Source organism: Chiloscyllium punctatum, chromosome 41 (genome assembly GCF_047496795.1).
Source record: "Chiloscyllium punctatum isolate Juve2018m chromosome 41, sChiPun1.3, whole genome shotgun sequence".
NCBI lineage: Eukaryota > Metazoa > Chordata > Chondrichthyes > Orectolobiformes > Hemiscylliidae > Chiloscyllium > Chiloscyllium punctatum.
In genome coordinates, this window is record NC_092779.1 from 21,542,169 (window position 1) to 21,569,250 (window position 27,082).

The 27,082-nt window shown below is 41.2% G+C and overlaps 1 protein-coding gene across 17 annotated transcripts in view; it reads right to left on the reverse strand.

Moving 5' to 3' along the window:
- Positions 1-27,082, reverse strand: part of fhod3b (formin homology 2 domain containing 3b) — a 612,757-nt gene that overhangs the window by 77,692 nt on the left and 507,983 nt on the right. For all 17 annotated transcript variants that reach the window (XM_072560542.1, XM_072560537.1, XM_072560540.1 and 14 more), the window contains 3 exons: positions 25,145-25,356; positions 8,399-8,686; positions 4,945-5,828 (listed from right to left, as the gene is read on the reverse strand). In XM_072560542.1, coding sequence (XP_072416643.1) covers positions 4,945-5,828; positions 8,399-8,686; positions 25,145-25,356 — 1,384 coding nt within the window. The remainder of the gene's footprint in view (positions 1-4,944; positions 5,829-8,398; positions 8,687-25,144; positions 25,357-27,082) is intronic.

The following is a 27,082-nucleotide window of genomic DNA, read 5'->3' on the forward strand; positions in this document are numbered from 1 at the left end:
GTGACAGCCTGAGGGATTAATGTAATACATGAAGGAGCTTCATGTTCAGTTAGGTTTTAAAGCGAAAACCGCAAATGCTCAGCAGGTCTAGGCAGCGTCTGTTGAGAGAGAGATAGAATTACTGTTTCAGGTGGATGCCTGCTCACATCAGCTCACCGATCCAAAACTTTAATTCTGTCTCTTTTTCGTTTACAGATGCTACTGGATGAAATCAGCATTTCCCTCATTTTTTGATTTTATTGCTGACTTCCAACATCGAGAGCATTTCGATTTTAGGTTTTAAATGTGAGAATAAACTTTATTCGAAACTATTTAGAATGGTCATTGTGCTCGTCAAAAGGGGGAAACATAGTCAGTGCCACAAAATGAAGCATTAATCTACTTTCATATCTAGTTAGTAGCTAAACATCTCAAGGGCTTATCGTATGGATTATTTGAAAATTAAACCTGCTTGGCTTGTCCCAAACATGGAGTTCAACGCCAATCTCAAGAGCCTTTTCTTTTCCTTTTTCTGTATCAGCTGTCCTCTGCAGGACAAGTGAATGGCTCCAAATTTCCTCAAGTGTCATAAACCACAAATCAAAATGAAGTTTGCACCCATCTCAGGTTTGGACAAAATTTGCTGTGAATTTCACTGGCGTAAGGTTATGCTCGAGAATCTATAAATGCAAGGTATTTTATGTATGACAATCAAACACAGGTACCTGAACACAGCAAGGAGAGTTTGGGATTCAACATTAAAATAGCTAAATTCTGTCAATCATTTACACTGAAAATTAGCATGCCACTGTGTGCTTTCAGGAATACATTGTTGTATTAGTGTGAATTAGCACTGAATAAATTATGCTTTTGGCACAAGGACTTACCTTGCATCAAAAATGTGTCATTTACAATGCCATCAAGAGACACTTATACAGCAGCACTAACCTGCTCACTAATGCTTGGTTTGGAATTCATCAGGGCAACCCAATTCATGACCTTATTACAGCCTTGCTACAAACACTGACAAACAAGCTGAAAACAAGAGATGAGGTGAGACTGGCTGCCCTCAACATCAATGCAGCAATTGCTCGAGTTTGGAATCAAGGCTCAGTAGCAAATTTGAAGCCAGTAGTACTGGGGAAACTTTCCCCACTAGCTGGGGCCATACCAAGCTCACAAGATGATTATTGTGATGGCTGGAGGTCAATCATCTCAGTCATAGAACATCACTGTAGGAGTTCCTCAGTGTAGGGTCCTAAGCTCAAACATCTTCAGTTGCTTCAATCCCTTTCTCTCCATTATAAAGTCAGAAGTGAGGATGCTTGAAGATTACACAATGTTTTGTAGCATTTGCAACTCCTCAGAAACAGTCCAAGTCAAAATGCAACAAGACATGGATAACATTCAGACTTGGGCTGGCATCAAGCAAGTAACATTCATACCACATGAATGCCAGGAATTAACCAATCGCCAACAAGAATCTAACCATTTCTCTTGACATTTAATGGCATTACTATGGAATTCCTCATGAAAATCATTTTAGGGTTTATTATTGACCAGAAACTTAAAACAGAATAGTCATAAATGATGTGGTCACAAGAGTAAATCAGAGACTGGGACTTCTGTGGTGAGCAACTCACCACCTGATTTCCAAAGCTGGTCCAACATCGACAAGGCACAAGTTAGGAGTGAGATGGAATACTCACTAGATTGGATCAGTGTGGATTCAACAACATTCAAGGAGCTCAATACATTCCTGAAGAAAGCATCCTGCTTAATTGGCATCCCATCCACTACCTTCAGCATGCACTCACTCCAATCTAAGGTAGCACCAGTGTAAACCATCTGCAAGATCACCTCAATATCTAATCAAGGCTCCTTCAGCATTAACTTTCAAACCAATACCTGCCACCATCTAGAAGGGCAGCAGGTCTTTGGATTCACTTGCTCATGGAGGGTAGAACACAGGAAGTAAGTCACAAGAACATTAACCAGTCAAGTCTCAGGAGGTAACAAAGGTATGGGTGAGGGTTTCAGCAGCCAATGAGCCGAGGAAGGGTTGGATCCATGTTGTAGAGACAGATGTACAGCACAGAAACAGACCCTTCGGTCCAACTTGTCCATGCCGACCAGATATCCCAACCTAATCTAATCCCACCTGCCAGCACCTGGCCCACATCCCTCCAAACCCTCCCTATTCATAAATCCATCCAGATGGGTTTTAAATGCTGCAATTGTACCAGTCTCCACCACTTCCTCTGGCAGCTCATTCCATACATGTATCACCGTCTGTGTGAAAAAGTTGCCCCTTAGGTCTCTTTTATATCTTTCCCCTCTCACGGTAAACTTATGCCGTCTACTTCTGGACTCTATGTTCAAGAGGGGAACATAATCAGTCTTTGCGCTGGTACATTCACTTAGTTAAAAATTTATCTAGTTGTCATGAGGTCCACTGACACCTTGAAAACATGGGTAATTTTATAATGCTTAGAGAAAGGAGACACTCATTTGTCCCCAGGTTTATCTGTCTGAGGAGTGTAGCTACATGCAACTCTCCATATACCCATTCAATAGAGTCCCTTTGTTCCAAACTCAGTGCCACAATATACTTTGCAGTACAACTCCCATTTTTGAGTTATGCATCACAGTGATACTGACAGGAACCCAGTTACTGTGCTGCAACTTCAGCATTACTGCTAACCATTAAATATTATAGCACAGAAACAGATTGTTCAGCTCATTGTGCTGCTGTCAGCTCTTCACAGCCCCTCACAGCCCCACTCACTTGCACTTTCCCCGATGTTATAAATTGCCCCAATTCAAATTGAGAAAAATATTACCGAATCTGCTTCCACTTTCCCATTCTTACATTGTACTTTAAATCATCATATCTCTCACCATAAAGACAAAACTGAAATCTCCTCTGCCTCTTTTCTGAATTACTTCAAATCTATGCCCTCTGATAGAATTGCTTCTGCCATGTCAGCAGTCAATCCTGCAAAAAATTTCAATACCTTTATAAAACCTTCCCATTATCTTCTCTGCTTTTAGATTAATTCTGTCATCATTCATATTTTCATGGAACTGGAATGCCTGATCCTCAATGTCATCCCAGAAAATCTCTGCACTCTCAGCAAGAACTTGCCAACCTTCCTGAAGTGCAGTACCCAGAAATGGACATGATACTTAAGCTGATGTTCAGCCAATAATTTATAAAAGATTTATAACATGCGCCTGTATAACATTACATAGATATTCAAGAATGGATCACTGCAGCTATTATGTCTGACACAAGACATTGAAAGCAAACAGGCAGGAGGTTGGAAGAACACAGCAAGCCAGGCAGCATCAGGTGATGGAGAAGTCAACGTTTCGGGTGTGGGGGGAGCTGCAGATAAAGGGGGAGGTGGGGGCAGGATGGTGAAGTGGGGATAGATGAAGACAGGCAGAGGGTATGACCTGGTTGGTCAATGGGATGAATGAATCTGGTTGGTGACAGGAAGCAGTGGCAGTGGGGGGATGGGGCTAGGAAGAGAGTCAGGGGTTGGGGAGGGAGGTTAATTGAAATTGGAGAACTCAAAGCTTCGGGTGCTGGAAAGACATGCCTGTTGATTGACACAGCAAATTGGAAAGGTTTCTGTTCACCATGGGGCTCTGGATTTAAATCTAATCCAAAGAGGTGGCATGCATCACTGCTGCAATACAATTCAAGGTCTAATGCAGATTTATTTGGATAGGTTATTCACACTGTTCCTGAAGCTCCAAAATTGCTAGCAATTAATGATTACTACTCTCCTTCGCTTCGTAGAACCACGGTGCTGGGAGGTATAGACAGTAGAGATATCAGGAAGATCCAAGCTTGATGTTTTTCTAACTATCAGAACCTGTCCCCCCAACTTTTCTTTGAAGGGAAATGGATTAAATATTAAACCTTGGAATGAATGTCAAAGATTCACCAGGGTTTCACGGGCTAGGCTGTTTGGAATCATTGCAAACATTGGAATTGCATTCCCTGGAGTATAGAAGGTTAGAGGGTGACTGCATCTTCCCTAACTCTTTCAAGTACTATTCCCCAGTGCTTCTACACCATTTCTCTAATGTACAGTCCAGCGAAAGATCATTCTACTAATTAGTGGGATGTAGGATTCATCCCAGGAGAAAAAGGTTGGGCAGGTTGTCCTGTATCATTAAGTTTAAAACATTGAGAAGTCATTCCATTAAGGTTTACAAGATCCTGAAAGGTGAGGACAAAGCAAATTTGAAAAGGTTGCTTCCTCATGTGAGATAGACCAGAACTAGATGCTACAGTTTGAAATTTAAAAAAGAGAGTTTCATTTCAGATAAATGAGGGGAACATTTTTTTCTGAGGTTTGAGTGTCTGTGGAATTCTTTTCCTCAGAAAAAGTGTTGGAAGCAGGACTGTTGAATATTCTTAAGCACAGTTAAACAGATTCTTCATTAACAAATAACTCAAAAGGGTGGGTATAGGGACTAAGGAGCAAAATGGAGCTGAGGCCATATTAGATCAGCCATGATCGAGCAGGCTCGAGGGGCCACTTGGCCTTCTCTCACTTTGAATTCACACATTCGTAATATGGTGAACAGAGGTGTACACAGCAGTCCAAGTATGGCATAACTGAGGTCATACACAAGTTTAACTTCACATCTCTACTTTTGAATTTTATTCCACTCAAAAATGAACCCCAATGGGTTTTTGTGCTTTAATTGATTAACATGCGTTGCCCCCTTTAACAATTTGCATCATTATCTCCAAATCCCTTCACACCTCAGTCCTATTTAGACCCACTTATCAAAAAGGTTATTCTTCACATTGAAAACTAACACCTTACACGATCCATTTGAAATCAATATTATTTATATAAGCATTATTCAGGATTGTTGACAGCTTTTCCCTTCGTGTCCCCTAAAAGAATTTTCTAATGTCTTACATCTGCTCATTACCTTAGTGACTGGCGATTCCTTGGATTTCGATTCAAACAGATGCTCCAGTTTGGATACATCCAACTTTACCGGCTCCAGGCGAGTCCAGAGGGGTTCTCTGCATCGCTTGTGGTTTTTGTATTGCCAATCAATCGGTCGGACTTCATTCCAGAATAGCCTGATAGTTTTCTTCTTCTTGATAAATGTTGGCTCACTCCTGGACAAATGGGGTGACCCCATGGCTTGGTGAGGGCCAAAAGGTGGAGGTGGAGGTGTGGTCATTCCAAGTGCTGGAGGAGGAGGTGGGCAGTACAGTAAAGGTGGTGGGGGAGGGGGAGGCAAGCCCACAAAAGAAAGCGGTGGAGGGGGCGGAGGCGGAAGTATTGAGTCTCCAGAATTAAGTAAGTTCTCCATGTCCAACACATCCACATCGTCATCCTCCTCCAAGTCTGTGAAGTCTATATCTTTGATCTTTAGCTCCCTCGGATTGGCCATGAGTTGATCCCAAATGTAATCGGATTCTTTTTTTGGCTGTGCAGTCACTTTATCCACAGGCTTCGCGCTCACTTCAGAATCAGACAGTGGGTGCCCTTTACCCAGCTCCCCGCTGTTAAATTTGTCAGTAAAAGCTTTCACACTGCCATGGTTCTCCAGATGGTCAATCTCCATTTTTTTCACTTTGTCCTCACAAGCCTGCTTGCTGGCTTGGAGAATGCTGATGCGGCTGGCCAGAGTGGCCAGGGACTCTTGTTTCTCCTCCTCTTTTCTCTCGAGCTCTGTTTCCTCACCATCGTCTGTCTTTTTGTTCTGCGCATACAACATGTCCAGCATGAACCGTTTGTTATTGAGAATGTTGCTGCACTGCTCATTTACACTGACTTCCTTAATGCTTTGCGTCCATTTACCTGTTGTCCAAATTAAAAAAAAGATATGAGTGTTAGAATTCAGCAGAGATCTTCAGTGGCTTTCCCATAAAGTGGAGCTAGAAATCCAACTGTTTCCTAATCCAATGTGAAGCTAGCACATTAAGCTGAATATAAGTGAAGCCAATTTGTTTTGATTTCTTTACTGTAGGAATCATTGGAATTCTTAACCTCTTCTTTTTCCAGGAGTGTAATCCATTATCTTAAGCTACATTATAAATCTATTGTATTTTAAAAAGAAAATGATAAGTTACAGCAATGCATTAACAAAGGAAAGGTGAGAGTGTCCAGCTGTTGAGAGTTCTCAGACGTGCGGGCTTGGAGACAGATATATCTTGCATATAATAAAAAAGAAACAGAACTAGTAGAAATTAATATTGAGCATTTTACTGTTCCCTGAGTGACAAATGATTTTGCAATTAAATTTTAGCACCACACTCCTTTAATCTCAATGTGGCTTTGTAGTCTTTCAAATAAAATGGACATTTTAAGTTGCTAATGATATGGCATAGAACAAAAAATCCCCCTGGGTTTCTGTGCATGTGCAGAGAACATTGTATCACAAGTACATTGAATTACTCGTTCCTTTAAACTTTGTAAAGTGTTTGCATTTAAACGGGGGTTGATCATAACAAAAATATTTTTATGGCCATTGCAAGGATTACCGAATGCATTGAAAACACACTAAGATCATCGGAGGCATGTTGATTTTTACATTGGTGGATTCATCAAGTATTTTATATGTTTTGCATATATATCCTTTCCCACCTATGGGAATCCTAGTTGGAGTCCATACCAGACTGACAGAATTCTTTTTTTTTGAAACAAGAGTGTGGTGGAATCACGTAAGTGAGCCCAGGCAACTTCAATCCTATTCCTGGTAGACAGGATACTACAGAACTAAATGACACACAATTTGAAATGAATAGATCCCAAATTGTGTCTCATTTAGTTCTATGGTGTTTAAATATTAAGTGGGGAGGAAGAATTATTATTTATGTAGCTCACTTGCTTCAGAAAACATTGTAGTACTTCTCAGCTGCTATAACTGGTTGCATATGCTTCTTCCATCAGCTATCAGAAACTGCCTTCAGCTCTGCTTCTGAATTACTATCCTTAATGGATGGACTCCATGCTGTGACTGCTCTTTTGAACCACACAGGTTGCTGGATTGCATTGAGTAACTGCACGAGATGCAGTGTTACTGAGTACGCACCATACAGAGGAGAAACAAATAGAATGAGATATTCCCTCGCTACAAGGAGGGTGCAAATCAAGATGTTTTTCGTGCACCCTATAGATTCTCTGACTCGCCCTGTCATTTTCCTAATAAAAATCACTATGTACACACAGACTTAAAGTATGAAGGCACAAGAAGGGACACAAACTGCAGTGAGTGAACATTAATCACTGACAGCTCACAACCTCCTCATTTCAAATACTCTATTTCCAAGGGAAATGAATGATGGCAGAGGCTGCGGTGCTGGTACAAGTAGCATGAGGCACATCAGCTGATCTGGCAAGGTCAGAAGTAATGAGAGTAATTAATCCATGAACTGAAGCAACATGGAGAGCACCTAATTCTGCAATATTGATGATTTTGAAAACCACTTATCAAATTGCCTCATACACAATTTCATTTTATTCTGCCTGGAGTCTACATTTTTGGCTCCACTCTGGTCAACTACATTTGCACCCCTTCGAATTACTTCACCAAATGTACTGCACAAGTCTGCAAATAATACTCTTTTGCGGTCTAACTAACGTGCCAAAGATTTAGCACAACCTCTTTGCTTATGTATCGGATGCCTTCAATTTTGAATGATGTGAAGGTGCCTGGGGGGGGGGGGGTGGGGAACAGAGTCAGAAGTCAAATGGCGTCAGGTTAAAGTCTAACAGGTTTATTTGAAGTCACAAGCTTTTGGAAGATCGCACTGCTCCGAAAGCTTGTGATTTCAAATAAAACCCCATTGGACTATAACCTTTAGCGTTTGAGCTTGTGATGTCTGACTTTGAATTATGAAGCCAATGATCCCAAAAATCTTTTTTGCAGCCTGCTCAGCTTACCCTCCCACTACAACGGAGGGAGGGAACTGTATGTCTCCCTTCCACACCTCTTGGGGCTTTCACCTCCCTAGATGCTACGAAACTGAATTATTGTTTTTGACACATTAGTATGTTTTGGTCAGGATCAAAACCACTGATTTATCATTTAGGACCCTTAGTCCGTTCAGTCGTCAGAATAAACACAGGTTTCATACATTTAGTTGGAAGAAAAAGAGAGAGATTAACAGAATCAAACACAAAGAAAATATTAACAAAGAATCCTTCAGAAAATGTTTACTCTATGGGAAACTTGCACGTTATTCACAGTTACTAATCTGATTCAATGAAAGTTGGTATATAATTATGTTGAGACATATTCTGTGTGGTGCAGCATAGTAAGTTATCTATTTTAGTACAACACAGCAACCTGCAATTACTAATTGTTGCACAGAACTGTTTAACACAGTGCAGTAGTATGACAGATGCACAGAAAATGTGGTTGTTACCAGTTTCATTGTCGCTGGTTAGTTTGTCTTCCCTTTCTTCTCTTTCTAAAGTGCTGCTGGCTGATGAGATGCTGGACGCTGAGCAGTTATCTTTCTCATTCACTTCTTCATTCTGCCTCTCCTTCTCGCTCAGGATTGCATTTTCTTCAGGCTCACGGTCAGCTCCCTGCTGAGTCTCTAGCTCTGAAGGTCCTGACTCATTGACCACCTCTGTTTCTTGTTCGATTTCTGATTCGGGCTCTCGTTCAGGCTCAGGATCAGGCTCCGGCTCTTGCTCACTGGCAGAGACTAACAGGAACAGAAGGAGGAGGGATTCTTAGATACTGTTAAAGCCACATTACTTCACAGTGTCAGTTTTGTATGTTTCAGCATCTGTTTTACTGCCACAAGAGAAAGAAAACCATCAGTTTTTCTCTGCAAAGGCCGTGCTCTTTAAAAGTATTTTCTAATTAACGGAAAGCATTAACCTCAAAACCTTTGGAACTATCAAGCATGACTTGTTGGGAATGAGACTAAACCAAAGCTGCTGATAAAGGCAAACTCTTTTAATATCTCTTTCTTGAGTGTGCAAGACAGATCCCAATGAATTTGCAACCTGCTTCACTGTCAACTAGCTCTGCACTAGCATTAGTGTTAACACACCAGTATTTCGATTACATAGCTTTGTCACTTACTTTCCTGTTGTGGTGAATTAACTTTTCCCTTTTTTTTAAAAAAAACCTGTTTTTCAAAACGTTCAGGCCCACTTGCAGTCCAGTTCCCAAACCTCCCTCGATATCATATAAGCACCATTCAGTCACAGATCCTTTGGCTGTTGTGCAAACCCCCCCCACACCTCCACATGGGTTCCGAGATTCTAAATCCAATGTGCGTGGGAGTGTGGCACAAACCTTCAACTTGCTATCTGCGCACAATGCAATGAAACTCTTTGTGTCAGTTAACCTTTTGCACTAGCGGCTCCATTAACACCGGATGAATGTTGCACGCGATGGATACAATTTTCTTTCTGGCACAGTTTAGCTGATGAACGTTCTTATCAAGGACAGCAGGAATGGTTTTGTTACTGTGACTGATAAGAACAGAAATGAACAATTTTTCCTTTATAACGTGATAAATTGCGTGTAAAATCCCAACTTTACTGCACACACCTGGCAATGGGTCTCCAGTGCATTGTACTCAAATAGATGGGTGAAGTGCAGCTCTCAGTCCACACAGGACAGATTTACAACTTCTCATACCCATAGGGAGCAGACCTGTCGCTCCTGCAACTCTTCCTAACTGGAGGTTGTAGAATTGCAACAGATCGACTTCATGGAGCAGGAAGACTAACAACTTGCTAATTGTTACTTCTGCTGTGACTGGGAAGATTGTGGCTTTGCAAGTCCTTATTGTTACAACCATTGTACACAGGAAGGGCTACATAGTTGATTGCAGTTACAGTTTGGAGACTGCAGGATGGACTGAACTCAGATTGCAGAGGTGTTTGTTCTCCTCAGTGCCTGACAAGTTAAATTTGTTAATTTCAATTTTAAAAAACCTCTTATACATCACCAGGTCCTGTTAAAATCACACAAGGACCTTGTGTTAAATTATCTTTCACCCATTAATCTGATCCCATTCCCTTATCCTGTTCTGAAGATGTTCACTCAGTATCCACATATAAACATAACAAGGAGAGATTGTGACTTGAGCAGGAACTTTTGCTGTTTATTTGTCTTTTCTAACTAACCTAAATGAATTGCTGAAATAAAGGACAAAAATCAAAGTTGTAAAACTGGAAGAACTGCAGAGGCTGTAAATTTGAAATGAAATTAGGAAGTGTTGGAAAATCTCAGATCTAGCAGCATCCGTGGAGAGAAAACAGGGTTTAATGTTTCGGGTCCAGTGACCCTTCTTCATAACTGGGAGCAAGAATGCTAACAACTCCCTCATAGTTTCTCCTGCCTGTGACTGCAGAGATTGTGGCTTTGCAAGCCCTTATCCTTCCAGCCATTGTACACGGGAAGGGCTACATATTGGATTTTAAATTTTACTGGAGCTGAAATGTTAACCCTAGAGCAAAGCTGAGACCTTCTTGGTCCATATGAGTAACTACACATTGAACTCAGAGTCATAGAGATGGATAGCACGGAAACAGACCCTTTGATCCAACTCCTCTTGCTGCATTGTCCATGAAAAAAGAGACAGAGAGAAAATTGTGAGGATGCTCTTGTCTTACTTTGAACACTTCTGTGCCACAGACTCAACACAAGACAATGTAGACTGCTGACTGAACCATCAATGAGGCAGGATAACAACTGACTGAACTCCCTGCTGTTTCTTCCCCATAAACACAGTTATTTACTTACTCCCAGATGGAGATAACCTGAACTTTTATGCTGCATTTCATAAGGCAATCTATTCTGTGGAAACACAGCACCACTGGCATGGATGCATTCAACAAAATTTACAATGCACCACTTACAAAGCCTTGTCAAGACTTTATTAACTGACAGGTTGCCAATATGATGAGAAAAAGGAGTTGCCAGAAGATTCTTCTGCAGGCTGATGTTACATTCTACTATTAGATTCAGAAACAATTTGGTTCATCAACAATCCAGTGATAGATAAATACCAAGTCAGGAGATTTGGAAACACAACTGAAAACAATGCAATTGATGATATAATAATGTTTACATTTTACTATGAAAAATTTTCATGGTTGTCAAATCTGTCCTTTGAGACATCCTTTCTGTCGATAGTCACAACCCCTAAAAACCATATGCAATCTTTCCACAAGGGTGATATTCAACTTTCTAACAATTACACGGAGGAGGTGCTGGTGTTAGATTAGGGTGGACAAAGTTAAAAACCAGCCACACCAGGTTATAGTCAAACAGGTTTATTTGGAAACACTAGCTTTCGGATCGCTGTTCCTTCTTCAGGTGGTTGTGGAATATAAGATCATAAGACAGAATTTATAGCAAAGGTTTACAGTGTGATGCAACTGAAATTAAATATTGAAAAAGATCTGGATTGTTTGTTAAGTCTCCCATCTTTTAGAATGGGCATGTTGGTTTCAATTCTTTCATATGTAAATCGCAGAACTTTTTAACAGTTCCATTCTCAAATGAACAATAGGTGCCACTTTGGCCCAGATAATGCATTGATGATATGAGATGCCCTGGGTGAGACTGTGCCACAATGCTCTGACTGATTCTAATCCAAAAAATGGATTTACAGATTCTCATATGGATTAATGCAGCTTTCGAGCAAAGTAAAATGTAATTCTGCAAACAAATTCACCACACAAACTTTTTTGCATGTGCATGTGAGTGTGTATTGGTGTGGGGGGATGGTTATGAGTGTCTGTGGCTGGGTGTGTGTATGTGTGTGAGAGTAAAGGAGTATAAATCTGTTGGAGGGTGCGTGTGTGCATGGGAGTGTATGTGTGAGCATATGAAAGAGGGCTTGTGTATGACAGAAGGTCTGCGTGTGTGGGATAAACATCCGAGAAATTGGTAGATTTGGGCACAGTTACAACTTTAAAAGACATTTGGATAAGTACATGAATAGGAAAGGTGTGGAGGGGTGTGGGCCAGGAGCAGGCAGGTGGGACTAGTTTAATTGGGATTAGGTTAAGCATGGACTGGTTGAACTGAAGGGTCTGTTTCCCTGTGGATGACTCTGTGAACATTTAATCATCCCATTTTTAACTAAACTGAGGGACATGAGAGATTTGGTTCTTAGTTTTTCCACTAACTAAAGTGAATCTTTGGCGACTGGGGTGTTCCTAAGGAGTCGATCAAATGACTGAATATTTTTGTACACTTATTCAAAATAAAGTTACAATTTGGAAAAGGGTGCAAAATAATCCTGCAATAATTGGCTCAGATTTTGCTGTTGGCAACAATAGAAAGGTACTCATCGTTCATTAAAGTAAAAGAAATCTGCAGGCTTTGGGTGGTGATTTATGGTCATCAGGCGTACAATAAAGTTATCCCGATTTATTCCCAGGAAAACAGTGTACTAAATGAAAGCAAGGTAAACAAAAATGATCTTACTGTTAGAAAACTCTTAACAAGAGTGGGTGCTGCAAGGATTCATGTGGTTAGTGGTTAGCACGGCTGCCTCACAGCGCCAGAGACACGGGTTCAATTCCTGCATCAGGCAACTGTCTATGTGGAGTTTGCACATTCTAACAGTGTCTGGGTGGGTTTCCTCTGGGTGCTCCGGTTTCCTCCCAGTCCAAAAATGTGTAGGTTAGGTGAATTGGCCATGGTAAACTGCCCATAGTGTTAGTTGAGGGGGTAAATGTAGGGGAGTGGGTATGGGTGGGTTGCTCTTTGGAGGGTCGGTGTGGACTTGTTGGGCCGAAGGGCCTGTTTCCACACTAAGTAGTTTAAGTCTAAGTCACCATGGGGTCTACCCTGTGGTTGAGTTCCTTGACCCATGAAAGCCACCAGAGCTGGAGGGAAATGGCCATTTCTGACCTCATAGCACCCAGAGACTTGGGATCATTGTGGAGGAGGGGGCCAGACTAATAGAGGTGAGTGAGGTTGTAATAAAGATTTTGAAGATGATATCATCAGGAGAGGAAGGTAGTGTGGTGCTGGGTGGCCAGAGGTATGCCAGGGGCTGGTTTTCAGCAGGCACCACACCCTCCAGTTCCCCTGAAACCTTTACCCTTTGAATCTTGGTGCCTTGAGCAGGTGCAGAGTACCAGACCACAAGGGGAAGCCCCCGCCTCCTCTTTCACCTCACTTCAGGCGGCCAGAAGTCAGGCTTCTGAGGTGGAGAGAAAACCTTGGGACTCCTACTAAGTCTGAAGTGTCAGCAAGCTGCAGTGGTCGCAGGGATAATGGATGTCAACGAGCTCATGAATTAAACCGGCATCCCACCACTAACTGCTGAACGCCTGCGTCTGCCACTTCTGTCCACTGACTTCAATCACGAGGAGGTTTGCTACCCCAGGGGAACACATGCAGGACCTCTCCCGTCTATCCAGAGGGCTCAGCTGCCATGTTCCCTTTGGCATTGGGCCACATTGCGCACAACCTTGTGCAATGTGCCGCTGGCTGGGTCAGGAGAACGACAGAGAAGGTGAAGTCACTGGCAGGGTACCCAATCCAGCAGGATCAAAATGGAAGTTAACAGTAGATGTTAGGGCAAAGTCACCTCTCACTAGGACGAGTGGGAATATTTCACCCGATGAAGGAGCGGCGCGGCGCTCTGAAAGCTAGTGCTTCCAAATAAACCTGTTGGACTATAACCTGGTGTTGTGTGATTTTTAACTAACAAGAGGGAGACAGTGTTGAGAAAATGTGGAGCTGGGGAAAGTACAGCAGTTCAGGCAACATCAGAGCAGCAGGAGAGTCAATGTTTCAGACAGGACCCTTCCTCAGGACTAGTAGGGAGCAGGAATGGGAGCTATCTTTCAAAAAGATTCCAAAGGCAACGCAAAGAACTACCACTTATTTCAAGTGTGGAGGGAAGGCTTTGCACGGCAAAAGTTTAATGACCTTACCGTACAAACAGTTGTACTTCTAAAAACCACAAGAAAGAGAGGAAGACAATGTTCTTCAGTACAGACTGCAACTAAAATACAGGAAATCTGCCACTAGGATACCTGCCCCCAGCAGACTCCAACAACTTCAAACCTTTTATGCACTTACAAAAACTGAAGGTTCTGGCACGAATGGCCAGCGGCACCATTTATTAATATAACCACAGGAGCAGCCTGCCAGTCTGTTCAGGCTCACCTCCAAGCTGCACTGAAAACTGGCATCATGACTGTCACTTTTACTTGCTAAAGTTCCTTATATGAAAGTTGCTTGAAATGAAAATCATTCAACAGCACTCTGGGAATCCTTCATTAGAAATGCAACAAGATGCCTCTTCAACCAACTATATTTAAGATATTTTCCTGAAGTATACAGAGTAAACTAAGTATGTTTAACTGCACAGGACAAAACAAGGAGGAAAATAAAGGTGAGATGAGCAGAGATTAGAAGGGTCAGTGTGTTCAAAAAGTTATTTACTTTTCCAAAAATCTCCAATAATTAAAACAATAAAAAATGACACTCCAAGCTTGTAAATGTTTCAGTCAGTAAGCTAATATTTATCATAGCTTATCATAAATTTCTGCTACATTTATATATCTAGTGCAAAGGTATCGTGGATTTGATAGTCAAATCTTTGAGGTACTGGCGCAGTGAAACCTGTGGAGGAGCAGGGTTGTTCTGATTGGAACGCCCTGATCTCTGCATCTTTGGATACCTGAAGCTGTCGGATTTAAACAATGACAATTGAGAGTAATGATAGCTTTACCATTACATTGTCGACTGTATCTGGTCCACTAGGACACAATTATGTGGCCAATCCAATGGATGAGCTTTTGTTTTGCTCCTAGCATAATTCTTGCAACAGATGCTTTACAAGGTCCCAGGGCAGCTTCCAATTCTTACAATCCACAGACATCAAGCATAATTGGACAGAACACATTACACATGCATCAGGGAGTTAAAATTTTTAAGGTTCCATCCACAAACCACTCTTGCTCTTGTCAATGTCATCTGGAGCTATATGTCTGTGCAATTACCTTGTGTTCTTTATTAATTAATTACATTTATTCCAATGTCCTTGTGTATGCGCGTACATATATACATACTATTTGGTGATGCAGGAGACTGCAGAAAAAGGGTTACTGTTGTTAATGAGTAGTCTTTCATAGTTTTTATTGACTGCTACAAGGTTCAGCTGTAGGAAAGCGGGGGAGCATGGGTGGCGGGGGGTGGAAACAGGAATGGGAGATGTCTTTTAAAAAGATTCCAAAGGCATTGGAAAGGACTACCACTTATTTCAGTGTGGAGGGAAGGCTTTGCACGGTAAGAGTTTAATGACCTTACCATACAAATAGTTGTACTTCTAAAAACCACAAGAGAGAGGAACACAGTGTTTTTAGGTACAGACTGCAACTAGAATACAGGAAATCTGCCACTAGGATACCTGCCCCCAGCAGACTCCAAAAACTCCAAGCCTTTTGTACACTTACAAAAACTGAAGGTTCTGGCACAATTGCCCAGCGGCAGAATTTATTAATCTCTTCATCAGGTAATTATGTCTGATGGCTAGTGTTCAACTTGATCTATTTTATAAACTGACCCATACGTATATTAAATTGCTTGCATTAATTTCAGGCTAAGTGAAAACAGATTCTCTTCGAGCTGGTGCAGACGCGAAGTCTGCTTCACATACAGCCCATGCTGCAGAAAGAAAAAAAAATATCATTCCAACGCGTTGGATGTATAAAGCACAAGTAGCTCAATTCTCTGGCACACTGGTCACCTGCAGAAAACAGCGGTAAGATAAACAGCTGCATAATTAAACTAGAGCTCCACAGCATGTGACAAGCTTTCAAATTCATTTCACTCACTCACCCACCTGGTAATTCCTTACCCTAGAGTGACAGGTCTGCAGCAATGCCACAGTGGACTGTTAGAATTTATCATAACTCCACAGCCAGGACTGAGGGCAGCTACCAGTTCTGTGACTGGAATCTGGAGTTCATTATGGCAACTTGATTTTTATATACATCTTAAATGTTAGATTATAGGGTAGAAGTCCTGATCAATGCTGAATGTACTTTTTGTATATTCCTGCTTGTGCCATTTTTGTACCAATGTATCTGGTAGTCTACTTTACAGGTTAACCAGAAATTCTTTACATTTTTGCATTGTGTAAACATTGAATAAAAATGCAGCTGTGCTGTAGTCTCGGAATAACCAAGACAAACTGATTGAAAGACTGGGAGAGGTGCCCGGAAACTGTGAACTGGATCTAAAACTTTAGCTTGGCAATTGCTTCACAGTTGGCCCCCTCTCCACTTAGTTACAACTCAACCTCCATCTTCAAACATATCAAATGTTTAGGGGGTGGGCACTCTCTGCAAGATGGGCAAAATCAGAAGGTCTGGTTCAGAACGTGCAGTAATTTTCCAACTCTGGGAACAATGTTCGAGGCAACAGCCTGTTAAAAGGACAGGCAGAGTAGCTCAAGCAGCCTGGGAACTCAGCAGGGGGGCAAAATGGACACAGGCTCTCTGTACATTGACATGGAAGGGAATGGGGGAGGGTCACATGGGCTGTTTGGAGTGAACACTGCCTGAGGTTGTGGGGACAGGAAGTTGGCTGTGCAGAACATGGTATCACAGTAGAGACAGCAACTTATTTCGATTGGATCAATTACAGCTCATGAGATCCCTGGGAATCTCCATCTCCAAAATTTTAATTATGTTGTCTATCTAGCTGGATTTTTTGCGTTATAAAGCTCCACCTGATACTCCAATAAATTTGATCAGTTATTTTATCATGTGGAATAGCTGATAAGATTCAAACAAGTATTTCATTAAGATTTTGGAAGTTAATCCAACAATTTTCTTCTGTGGCTTAGAGTCTGTGGCCGTTCAGGTTCGTGGAGGAAGAGGGAAAGCCAGACTTTATGGGCTGTCACAATCAGGCTGATTCACTAAACCAAATAAAAACCGAAAGAACTGTGGATGCTGCAAATCAGAAGCAAACGCAAAAATTGTTGGAAAAGCTCAGCAGGTCTGGCACCACTATGAGGAGAAATCAGAGTTAATGTCTTTGTTCAGGTGACCCTTCCTCAGAAGACCCTCTTCATGGAGGGAGGGTCACCACAGCCGAAACGTTAACTGATTTCTCCTCACAGACACCGTCAGACCTACCGAGCTTTTCCAACAACTTCTGATTCACTGCACCAACTGGTCTTTTCCTCTTTCGGGATATATATTCGCCAATTAAGGTGAATTTGTGAGCAATATAAGAATGGCAGTGTCATGAGTGGAATCATTGTGAAGTCCCAGCAACGTCCACACTGCAGGGTAGTAACAGCAACACCAGGTTCCATTTCGGAGTTTTAGAAAATTCTCATCTGGATTGGCTGATGGCAAAGGACCCATTAACAAGCACAAAGCTAAAGAAAATAGCAAATGTGATAACTTGTACTGTTTTGACTGGAACTGGCACAGTTGTGTCCAATATTGTTCTTTCACCATTGGACCGTGAATTTGAATCCAGCCCAGGTTGATCATCTCCCTTTTCTGCTGGCGATTGTAATCCTGAGTTAAACGTATCTGCAAAGGCCTAGCCTAGCACAGCACACAGTGAGAACAGGCCCCAGCACAAAATTAACCAAGAATATTGGGCAATTTCCATGAACTTGTACTCCAGGTAGACAGCCGCTCTTTCAAGGAAACACATGCTATAGTCACGTTTTTAATCCATACTCCCATTCACCTGGCTCCTCTTCTGATGGAGATCTGGTGAACTGATCTTTTTAATCCAAATCAAACAGGATATAGGAGACAGCTGCTGCAAGGAAATTAAACAGTACAATCATGAAGCTGGGCCAAGTACCTGAACTATATGCTGAGGTTGACTAATAACAGACCTCTTTCAAACATAACGCAGATTAAATCTAATTGGGGAATATTTGATAGTATCAGAGGACAATATTCTTTTTTTCCATACAGTCGTCGTGTTATGTTTTGCACATTGAAATATTCAAAGAAACCTAAAAAGACACAGGATCAGGAATAGACCATTTGAACCTGCTCTGCCTTTCAATATGATCATGGCTGATCATCAAGCTCAATGCCCTAACCCAACCGTCCCTCTGTATCTCTTTAGCCACAAAATATATATCTACCTTCTTGAAAATACAATGTTTTGGCCTCAAACATTTTCTGTGGTATTGAGTTCCATCACTCTCTAGCCAAAGAGATTTCCCGTCATCTTCTCAGTCCTACACAGTTTCACCCTTGGTTCTTAAACAATGATCTCTGGTTCTAGATTCCCCACCATCGGGAACATCCTTCCTGCATCTAACCTGTCCAGTTCTGGGAGAAATTTATGCATTTCTATGAGATCCCCTTCATTTTTCTAAACTCCAGTGATCCTAATGACTTATTACTCTTCATACATCAGTCCCTCCAATGTAGTAATCAGCTTGGTAACCTTCGCTGCATTCTCTCTAGAGTAAGAGCAACTTCCTCAGATTAGGAGACCAAAACTGCATCACAATATTCCAAGTGTGGCCTCACCAGTGCCCTGTACAATTGTGGCGAGATAGCTTTGTTGATGTACTTGAATTCTCACACTTCAACATACAATTTCCCTCCTTTATCGCCTGCTGCACATGGGCACTGGTGCACAAGGATACCCAGGTCATATTGAACATTCTCCCCTCTAAATGTATTGCCAAAGAATAATCCGCCTTGCTACTTTTGCTCCCAAAGTGGATAACCTCACATTTACCCACACTATTACTGCATCTGCCATGCATTTGCCTACTGAGTCAGCCTGTCCAAATCAGGCTGCAGCATCTCCGTATCCTCCTCACAGCTCGCCTCTCCACCTAGCTTTGTCTGATCTGCAAAGTTTGGACAGTTCCCTCATCTAAATCATTAACATAGATTGCAAGTAATGTTCCCTATGGCAACCCACTAGTTACTGCCAGCCATTCAGAAAAAGACCCATTTATTCCTAATGTTTCCAATCTGTTAACCAGTTTTCTGTTCATCTCCATACACTATCTCTAATACCATGCACTTTAATTTTACATATTGAATCTCTTTGTCGTAAGTCCAAACAAACCATATCGTTTGCTTCCTCAATCAACTCAAGAACTCCAGTAGATTTGTCAAGCATGATTTCCATTTTGTAAATCTATGCTGACTATGCTCGATTCTACCACTGTTTTCTAAGTGGTCTGCTGTGAAATCCTTGCTATCGGACTCTAACATCTCTTGGTGTCCTAGATAAGGCGGTGGTGAGCCTTCTATTTACAAAGCTAGAGCTTGGTGAAAGTATTCTCACAGTTGTATTAGATAGGGTGTTTTAACTTAACAATGACAAAAAAATATATAATTGCAAGTAGGATGGATTGGCATTGATTCATCTGCTTCTGTTGTCCTTCTCAGTGATAGAAGTTAGAGACTTAGAAGATGCTGCTGAATAATCTTTTAAGTGTTACTGCAATACAACCTTCAAATTGCAGCCACTGAATGAAGTGATGGAGAGAGGATCAATCAAGCAAATTGCCCTGTCCTTGATGGAATGAATTCATGAGTACTATGGGAGCTGGATCCATGCGAGAAGCTGGACAGTATTCCAACACACTCCGACATTGTAGCTGGCAAAGGGACCATGGGAGTCAGGAGATGAGTCAGCCAATGTTCAAATTGTTTTGGTAGCCACATGTGACTGGTCCAGTTGAATATCTGGTTAATGGCACCTCCTGGGTTAATGGTGACAGGGAATTTGGCAATGACAATGCCATTAAATGTCAAGTGCAGATAGTTTGCCTCTACCTTGATGAAGGAGGTCACTGTGTGCCTAACTTTGATGGTTTTCTTTTTCAGATTTTCTAGAACATTGCCACTGACAGCTTGGAATTCTGAATGAAGTCTCCAATAACCACAATCATCTGGCATTTCATTGAACATCTGAGTACAGAAACATTATTTCAGCTTGCAGGACATAAAGCTTTTCAAGCTTTTATTCTTGTAAAAATATTTTCTCTCAGCTATTGACAAATATTAATTCTAATAATAGAGATAATGTATAAAATTCTAAAAATGTTCATTTTTGTTTTGGTTAGTACTGGCAACTTAGAAGGTTAGATCTTTGTTATTCGACTGCTATTAAAGTTCCTAAGGGGGTTCAGAGCAAGCACGTTTCTTAAATTCGAGCATACAGTTATCCATTTCTTGCAATTCACTGCAGTCAGACATTGTTTCACTTCGGTCATGACATTTTATGAGCGAATGCTGCCATTGTGCAAAATATATTTAAACTCTTGACATCTCATTTTAAGGAAAACCAACACCTGCAATGATGAAAATGAATTATCCACCATCAGTCTTGTGAAACAGCCTGCTGTGCATTTGCAGTCCACACGAGGCGTTTAATTTGTGAAGACAAATAGCACTCCGTTCACAAGTTATGGACTGTACAGAAATGAGAACGGCTCAAGTGTCTTGCAAATAATCGCTATATCTAGCATATCCAGACTTCTGGTGCTATATTTCAAGCCAAGTTATAATCCTGTTGTGTTTCATGGTTTAACTCTCTCTCTCCTGAAAATTCACTGCAGAGAGTCGCATTGATTCCAAGGTCTAAGAAAACTATATTTAGCAATGAAACAGGAATTCTATGCAGTAAAAAAAACTTCATTCATATAGTGTCCCCTATGACTTCAGGGCATCCTAAAGCACCTCACAGCAAACTGAAGTTGTTTGGAATTGAAATCACTACTATACTGCAGGCAAGGGAACTAGTGAACTTGTACACAGCAAACTTCTACTAACAACATAAACATCCATTTACATGATCTACCATCAGAAATTGCTGGAAACACACGCAGATGAGACTGTCAGAGGAGAGCTCAAGGCCTTTCATCAGAACTGAGGAAACATAGGAATTGAAGAGGTTCTGAGCAAGCCTACAACAGGATGTGGACAAATGGGCAAAGCTGGGGCAGACAGATTTTAATTCAAGCAAGTGTCATCTATTTTGGAATGAAGAGAGGATAGATTAAGATTTTTTTTTAAAGAAGGCACCAAGTTAAACACAATGGCTGAAAAATAAGGTTTGAGGGTTCAGGTGCATAGCTCTTTAAATTGCCATGCGCAGCTACAGAAAATATAGTCAAGACAGCTAATGAAACACTGGTGTCTATATCTAAAAGGGTTGGAGTATACAGATGCAGACATTATGCTGCTGTTATACAAAACACTAGTCAAACCCCACTTAGAGTATTGTGAGCAGACCTGGTCACCACACCTCAGGATGGATGTTTTGGCCTTTGAGGGACTTCAATACAGGTTTACAAGGATGATAGCTGGACTTCAGGGGTTCAGTAAGGAGGATTGATTGGACAAATTAGATCTTTATTCTCGAGAAAGTAGAAGGTCAAGAGGGGTCTATCGAGGTCTTCAGGATATCAACAAGGACAGACAGGGTAGATAAAGATAAACTAATTCCACTTCTTAAAATTATAGAAGAGCGAGGACCTAACAATGAGGGCCAGGCCATCAGGAATTATGTTAAAAAGTACTTCTCCATACAAAGAGTAATGGAGGTTTGGAACTCTCTTCCTCAAACGGTGGTCAATGTCAATTCATATGTTAAACTAAAATCCGAGACTGACAAATCTTTATTAAGCACGATATCAATGAATGTGGGCCCAAGGCAGGCATAGAGAGTCAGGCCCCTGGTCAGCCATGATCTTATTGAATGGCAAAACAAGCTGAAGAAGCTGAATAGCCTACTCCTGTTCCTACGTTCCAAGCAGAAGGGAGGGAGGAGGAAAAATATAAGGGAAGGCCTGTGATAGGGTAGGAAAGACAAAAGATTTGACAAAAGATTTCAATCTAAAGAAGAATAAAGCAAAGAATGAACAGGTGAAGAGAAACTGAATAAATTAAATAAAAAGCAATAAAACAAAAAAAGGAAGAAGCTACTGTCTAAACAATTGATCTCTGTTCTGTTTCATGTTTCACTGAACTGGCTTTTCTTATTTTTTCTTCACTTGTTCACTTTGCATTCAGACTTCTAATATCCAGCCGTTCACACATTAATTGGACATGTCTTTTGTTTCCTTATTAAGCTCTCTTTAGGTCAACCTATCCTTAATTTATGAACATATACACCCAGGTATCTCTGCTCCTGCAGAGAATATTTGGAATATCCTTTAATTTACACACTCAGTGCTTTGTTTCAAAGTGTATTATTCCCATGCCTTTTCACATTGATCATCTATTATCTATCCACCAACTATGGCAAATTGTCAATGCCCTTTTGAACTCCACACTGTGCCCCTGACTGTTTACATTTCTCCTAAGTTTTGTGCTGTTGACAAACTTTGCAATTGTCCTCTGCATTACAAGACCTAGATCATTTACACATATCAGGAAAACCAATGGCCTCAATTCTGACCCTGGGAACCTCAATACGAAACTTCCTCTCGCCTTAAAAATCCTAACTAATCATTACTCTCTGTTCTGAGGAAGGGTCTCTTGACCTGAAAAGTTAATTCTGATTTCTCTCCATAGATGTTACAAGTTCTGTTGTTGTTGTTGTTTCTGCTTTACAGCATCTCCAGTTTTTTTCGGCTTTTGATTACTCTCTATTCCCAACTACTGATCCAATTTTGCATTCATTTTGCTTCTGCCCCATTTATCATGTAACCTATAACTTGCATCACAATCTGTGTATGTGGCACTGTATTGAATGCATTTTGAAATCACAGCACTTCAAACAGCCTTACCTTGATCTCTTATGTTATGTCTTTGCCTTATGTTATCTCTTCAGAACACTCCAGTTTAGTCATAAGACCATAGAAATGGGAACAGGAGGCTGCCATTCGGCCCCTTGAGCCTGCTTTGCCATTCAATAGGATTATGATTGATCCATCATTCCTCACATCCACTTTGCTGTGTTTTCCCACTAACCACTGATGAAGAATCTATCTCAGCCTTAAATATAGTTAGACACAATTTTTACCCTTAACAAATTTATGTTGAATCTTTCAAATCAACACCATTTTTCAATGCATCTATCAATTATGCACTGAATAACTGTTTCTGGAACTTTGCCAGCTACTGAGGTTAAACTGACTGGTCCTCAATTGCTGAACCTACCTTTACAATTTTTTTTGAACAAGTGCATGATATTTACAATTCTCCAGTTTTGTGGCACCACCTTCAAATCCATGGAAGGCTGAAAGATCATTGCCAGTCCCTCTGCAATTTACATCTTCACTTCCTAAATATCCCTGGAAGCATCTAACTGGTCCTGTTGCTGTATGAATTTTAAGCAGTACAGTTTATTCAACACCTCTGCTTTATCCATTTTAAACCCTTCTAGTATATGAGTTTCCTCCTAAGTCACAATGGCCTGGACAGCGTCTGACTCATAGTTAAAGACAGACGCAAAACATTAATTTTCAGCTATGCTGCTTGCTCCTTCTTTTGGTCTCTAATCAACCTTTTTCCTCTTTTCAATATGATTTTATGATCAATGTATTCAAAGACTTTGGGATTTCCCTTTGTTAACTGTAAATCTTTTCCTTTAACATTATACCTCTGCTTCTCATGTATACTTTTTTCACAACCCTTCTGAATGTTCAGTATTCAGTTTGGCTCCTTATATACTTACCTAAAAGTTGTTGCATTTGTCAAATTGAAATGAAATGAATAAATGAATCACACACAGAGCCTACTTTACTACAGGATTAATGGTTAGATGGGGACTGAATGATTAGAAAGATCACTGGTCTTAATGTTTCTGTGCTTTGCTGAATGCACATGCGTGTAAATGGAGCATTGTAAACTCAGCCATGATTAAAAAAAAAACTGTCAGTGTCTCAGATGAAGTTCTGTTCTAAACAGATCAGGTCATCAGATGTGATGATGTAACTGTCAGCTAAACAGGGAGTGCTTGATCACAGAATCATATTGTGTACTGATATTCTCCACAGTGCACAAAGAGGCCACTCAGCCCATCAAGTCTGCATTGACCAAAGGGCATCGCATCGAGACCCACCCGTCCCTTTAAATCCCACATTTCCCAGGGCTAATCCAATCAACCCTATCACCAAGCAGTGGTTGATGATATGGTTGATTGGATGGCATAAAGGTGGTGACATGGAGACAGCAAGGATTGTAGATGCCGTAAGTTAGAGTCACCCTGTTGAAGGGTTTCAGCCCGAAAGGTTGACTCTCCTGCTCATCAGGTGCTGTCTGACCTGCTGTGCTTTTCCAGCTTCACATCTATTGGCTATAAAAGTGATGACAGCCTGAGTAAGCTAAGGCAGAGGTCAAAGGTTTTTTTGAAAAAAAAGAGATAAACCTCTTTCTAGAGAAAACAAGCAAGTCTTAATGGATAACTTTCTACCTAACACCTTTCATATTTTCATTTTTAACTTGATTTCTACTTCCTGAGAGGTCAGATCAGGCTCTTGTTCACGATTGTAATTCAGTTTGAGTCTCACTAGATTATAAATAATGTACATAAACCCGAGAGACTGTGAATAAAGCCAACAAGTTACGCTAGGCTGTAGCTTCCTTGATCATACAAACTCTAGTGGCAAGCTCTGATAACTAAGGTCAAACTCTAGTGGCAAGCTCTGATAATTAAGGTCACATTCCATTGGCAACGAATAGCAAATCAATAGAAAATGAAAGGGAGGACAATAAACACAGCCATTTATTTTGGATGCAACTTTCCTCTGTATTTTGCTCAGAGGTTAATGCATTTTTAAGTTTAATGAAGCACTAAATCCAGTACCATATCTTACTGAGCAAATGTAGCAACAAGATCATCCAATCTCCCCCATTAGAATGGAGTGGAATGTGCACACTGCCACATTCACATTTGCACTATATGCTCGCACTGTACAAAGCTCTCCTAATTGCATATTTAGCGCAGCTGTTTTATCATTTATAATAAATTGTTAATGACGCCTAAATCACTGCAAACACATTCTGCTAGTGCATACTGTCCCCGACACACTGAAGAATCAGTACACTTACAGCCTTTGCACTGTCTCTCTGCCTGTTGCAATGGATCCACAGGGCTCTCAGGTCTCAAATAGATCATCCCCTCTGCCTGGCTGATTTCTGGACTGCTGAAAACCCATTTGCACACATAGGCAGAAAGCAAGTGCTCCCTGGGTACTCACGTTCTGTAGGCTGCAGTGATTCGCACAGTCCAGATGGAGGCTCAGGCTCCTCTTGAGGCTTTGCAGGTGAGGGAGTCCTGCAAGTCGTGACGGGGGAGGATGGAGCTGCAGGTGAACTCAGGCTGAGGGATAGGTCGCTCCGTGCCCGGGGCACTCGATTCCTGGCTTCCTTCTCATATTCCTCCGCCGCTAGTTTTTCCAGGTATTTATATCTGGAAAAGAAGCCCATGTAAGCTTCAGCTAGTAGTGCATTGCGTGCATTACACTGCAGACTCTCTCTCTCTCTCTCACTCTCACATCCCAAGCCAGAAACGCTGCCAAAATAAACGACTAAACTACACTGAGAGAAAATCGAAGGAAAGATTAAATAGCTGCAGCTCGGGTGTTACCTGCAGACAGACTGCAAGAAAGCTTAAGCACATCAATGGAGAGTTTTTGTTTAAAAAGTCAGTGGGGTCTCTTCCAGTCCTTTTAAGATCCTTGATGCAAAGTGACACAGAAGCTTTCACCACCTTCTAAACGCTGCCTCGCCTCCCTGAACCTGCATCCATTCCAACAATGTGGAACTTTACGTCATGTTGGGTCTAGTCATCAAAAGCTGCTTAGGAATAGAAAAATACATCTGTTTTGCATTTACTTGGACAGTGCTTCTGAACTGTTTATTGCTGTGTGCTACCAATCATACTCTTCAGACTTTAAAACATTGGCATCAAGTCGAAGTCCCGGTACTCCCAAGCCAGACATCTTTCGATTTATTTTTACTCAATTCTTTTGCCGATAATCATTTGCACTAAAATTAAAGGCGTTTCTGTAAAATAGGTTGATTATAATCAACAGCACTGAAAAACACTCCAACAAAAAACAAAACAGACCACAAATCCAGCATCACATTGGTAGCAATTCTCTCTGTGGCCAAGGTTCAAATTCAGCCCAGATGGATGGGGTAAAAAAAAGACTTCACCACTTTGACAGCTGTCAAATCCTTGAGTCTAGATAGTCTGGAAGGTGAAACATCACTTGTTGATATTGAATGCCACTAAAATTTGCAAGAACAATAGAAGACATACTGTTTTTAAAGACATGCCACTGGTATCTATGTATGCAATGGTTATCCAAAACATAAGATATTTCCTTTGCAAAAGGCAAGGTGATACCTGGGCAATAGAGAACTGGCCCCAGGGATGAGCAGAGACAGCTGGAGTCTGTATCTGGCAGTACCTGACACTGAATCCTGGTTTGGGTTCAGTGAATTTATAAGCAGGCAGGATTCAAAGACAACCATGTACCTGGCTTTGATAATAGTGAGTAACGGAGAATGGCGCCCGATAAATTCCAAAGCAGGTCAGTGCATGTCAATTTACAAAGCAAGATGAAGATGGGTCAGATGGGTGCGTTCTTAATAATGGAAAGGGGAGGGAACAATCACACAGTATGAGTGGAACATCTGCCCATCGCTTTGTTCATTAAACAACATTTCGAATTCGCAGAAGAAATGACACAGTATATTGCAGGAGTGTCAAAGGTTTGAAACAGTAAGTTATAGTTTCTCAGCGGTTAGAGCAGGGGGAGGTTTAACGAGAGAGAATGGGGCAGGTGGGAGAACAGTCAAAGCTTGCTCAATAAGTTCAAGAGTTCCAAACTGCTTGCTGATTGATAGGCCTTCGATTCAAATATTAATGTCAAGATGTTCTTGCAGAGAGCTGACAGACGTGGTGGACTTCTCCTAATCTACAACCAGCTTATGATTCTGGAAAAGGGCCCCAGATCAGTAACCTTCAGTTCAGGCATATTATAGTCTGATATAATAATTAATGTTTAAGTTAATGGCAAATACTCAGTGGTCATTGCCACAACTGCAACTGGAATTCAAGAATGTAGTCAACTGGTGGCAGAGATTGGTGATCTAATTTCTGACTTTCATTGCTTAAAGCTGGTTGT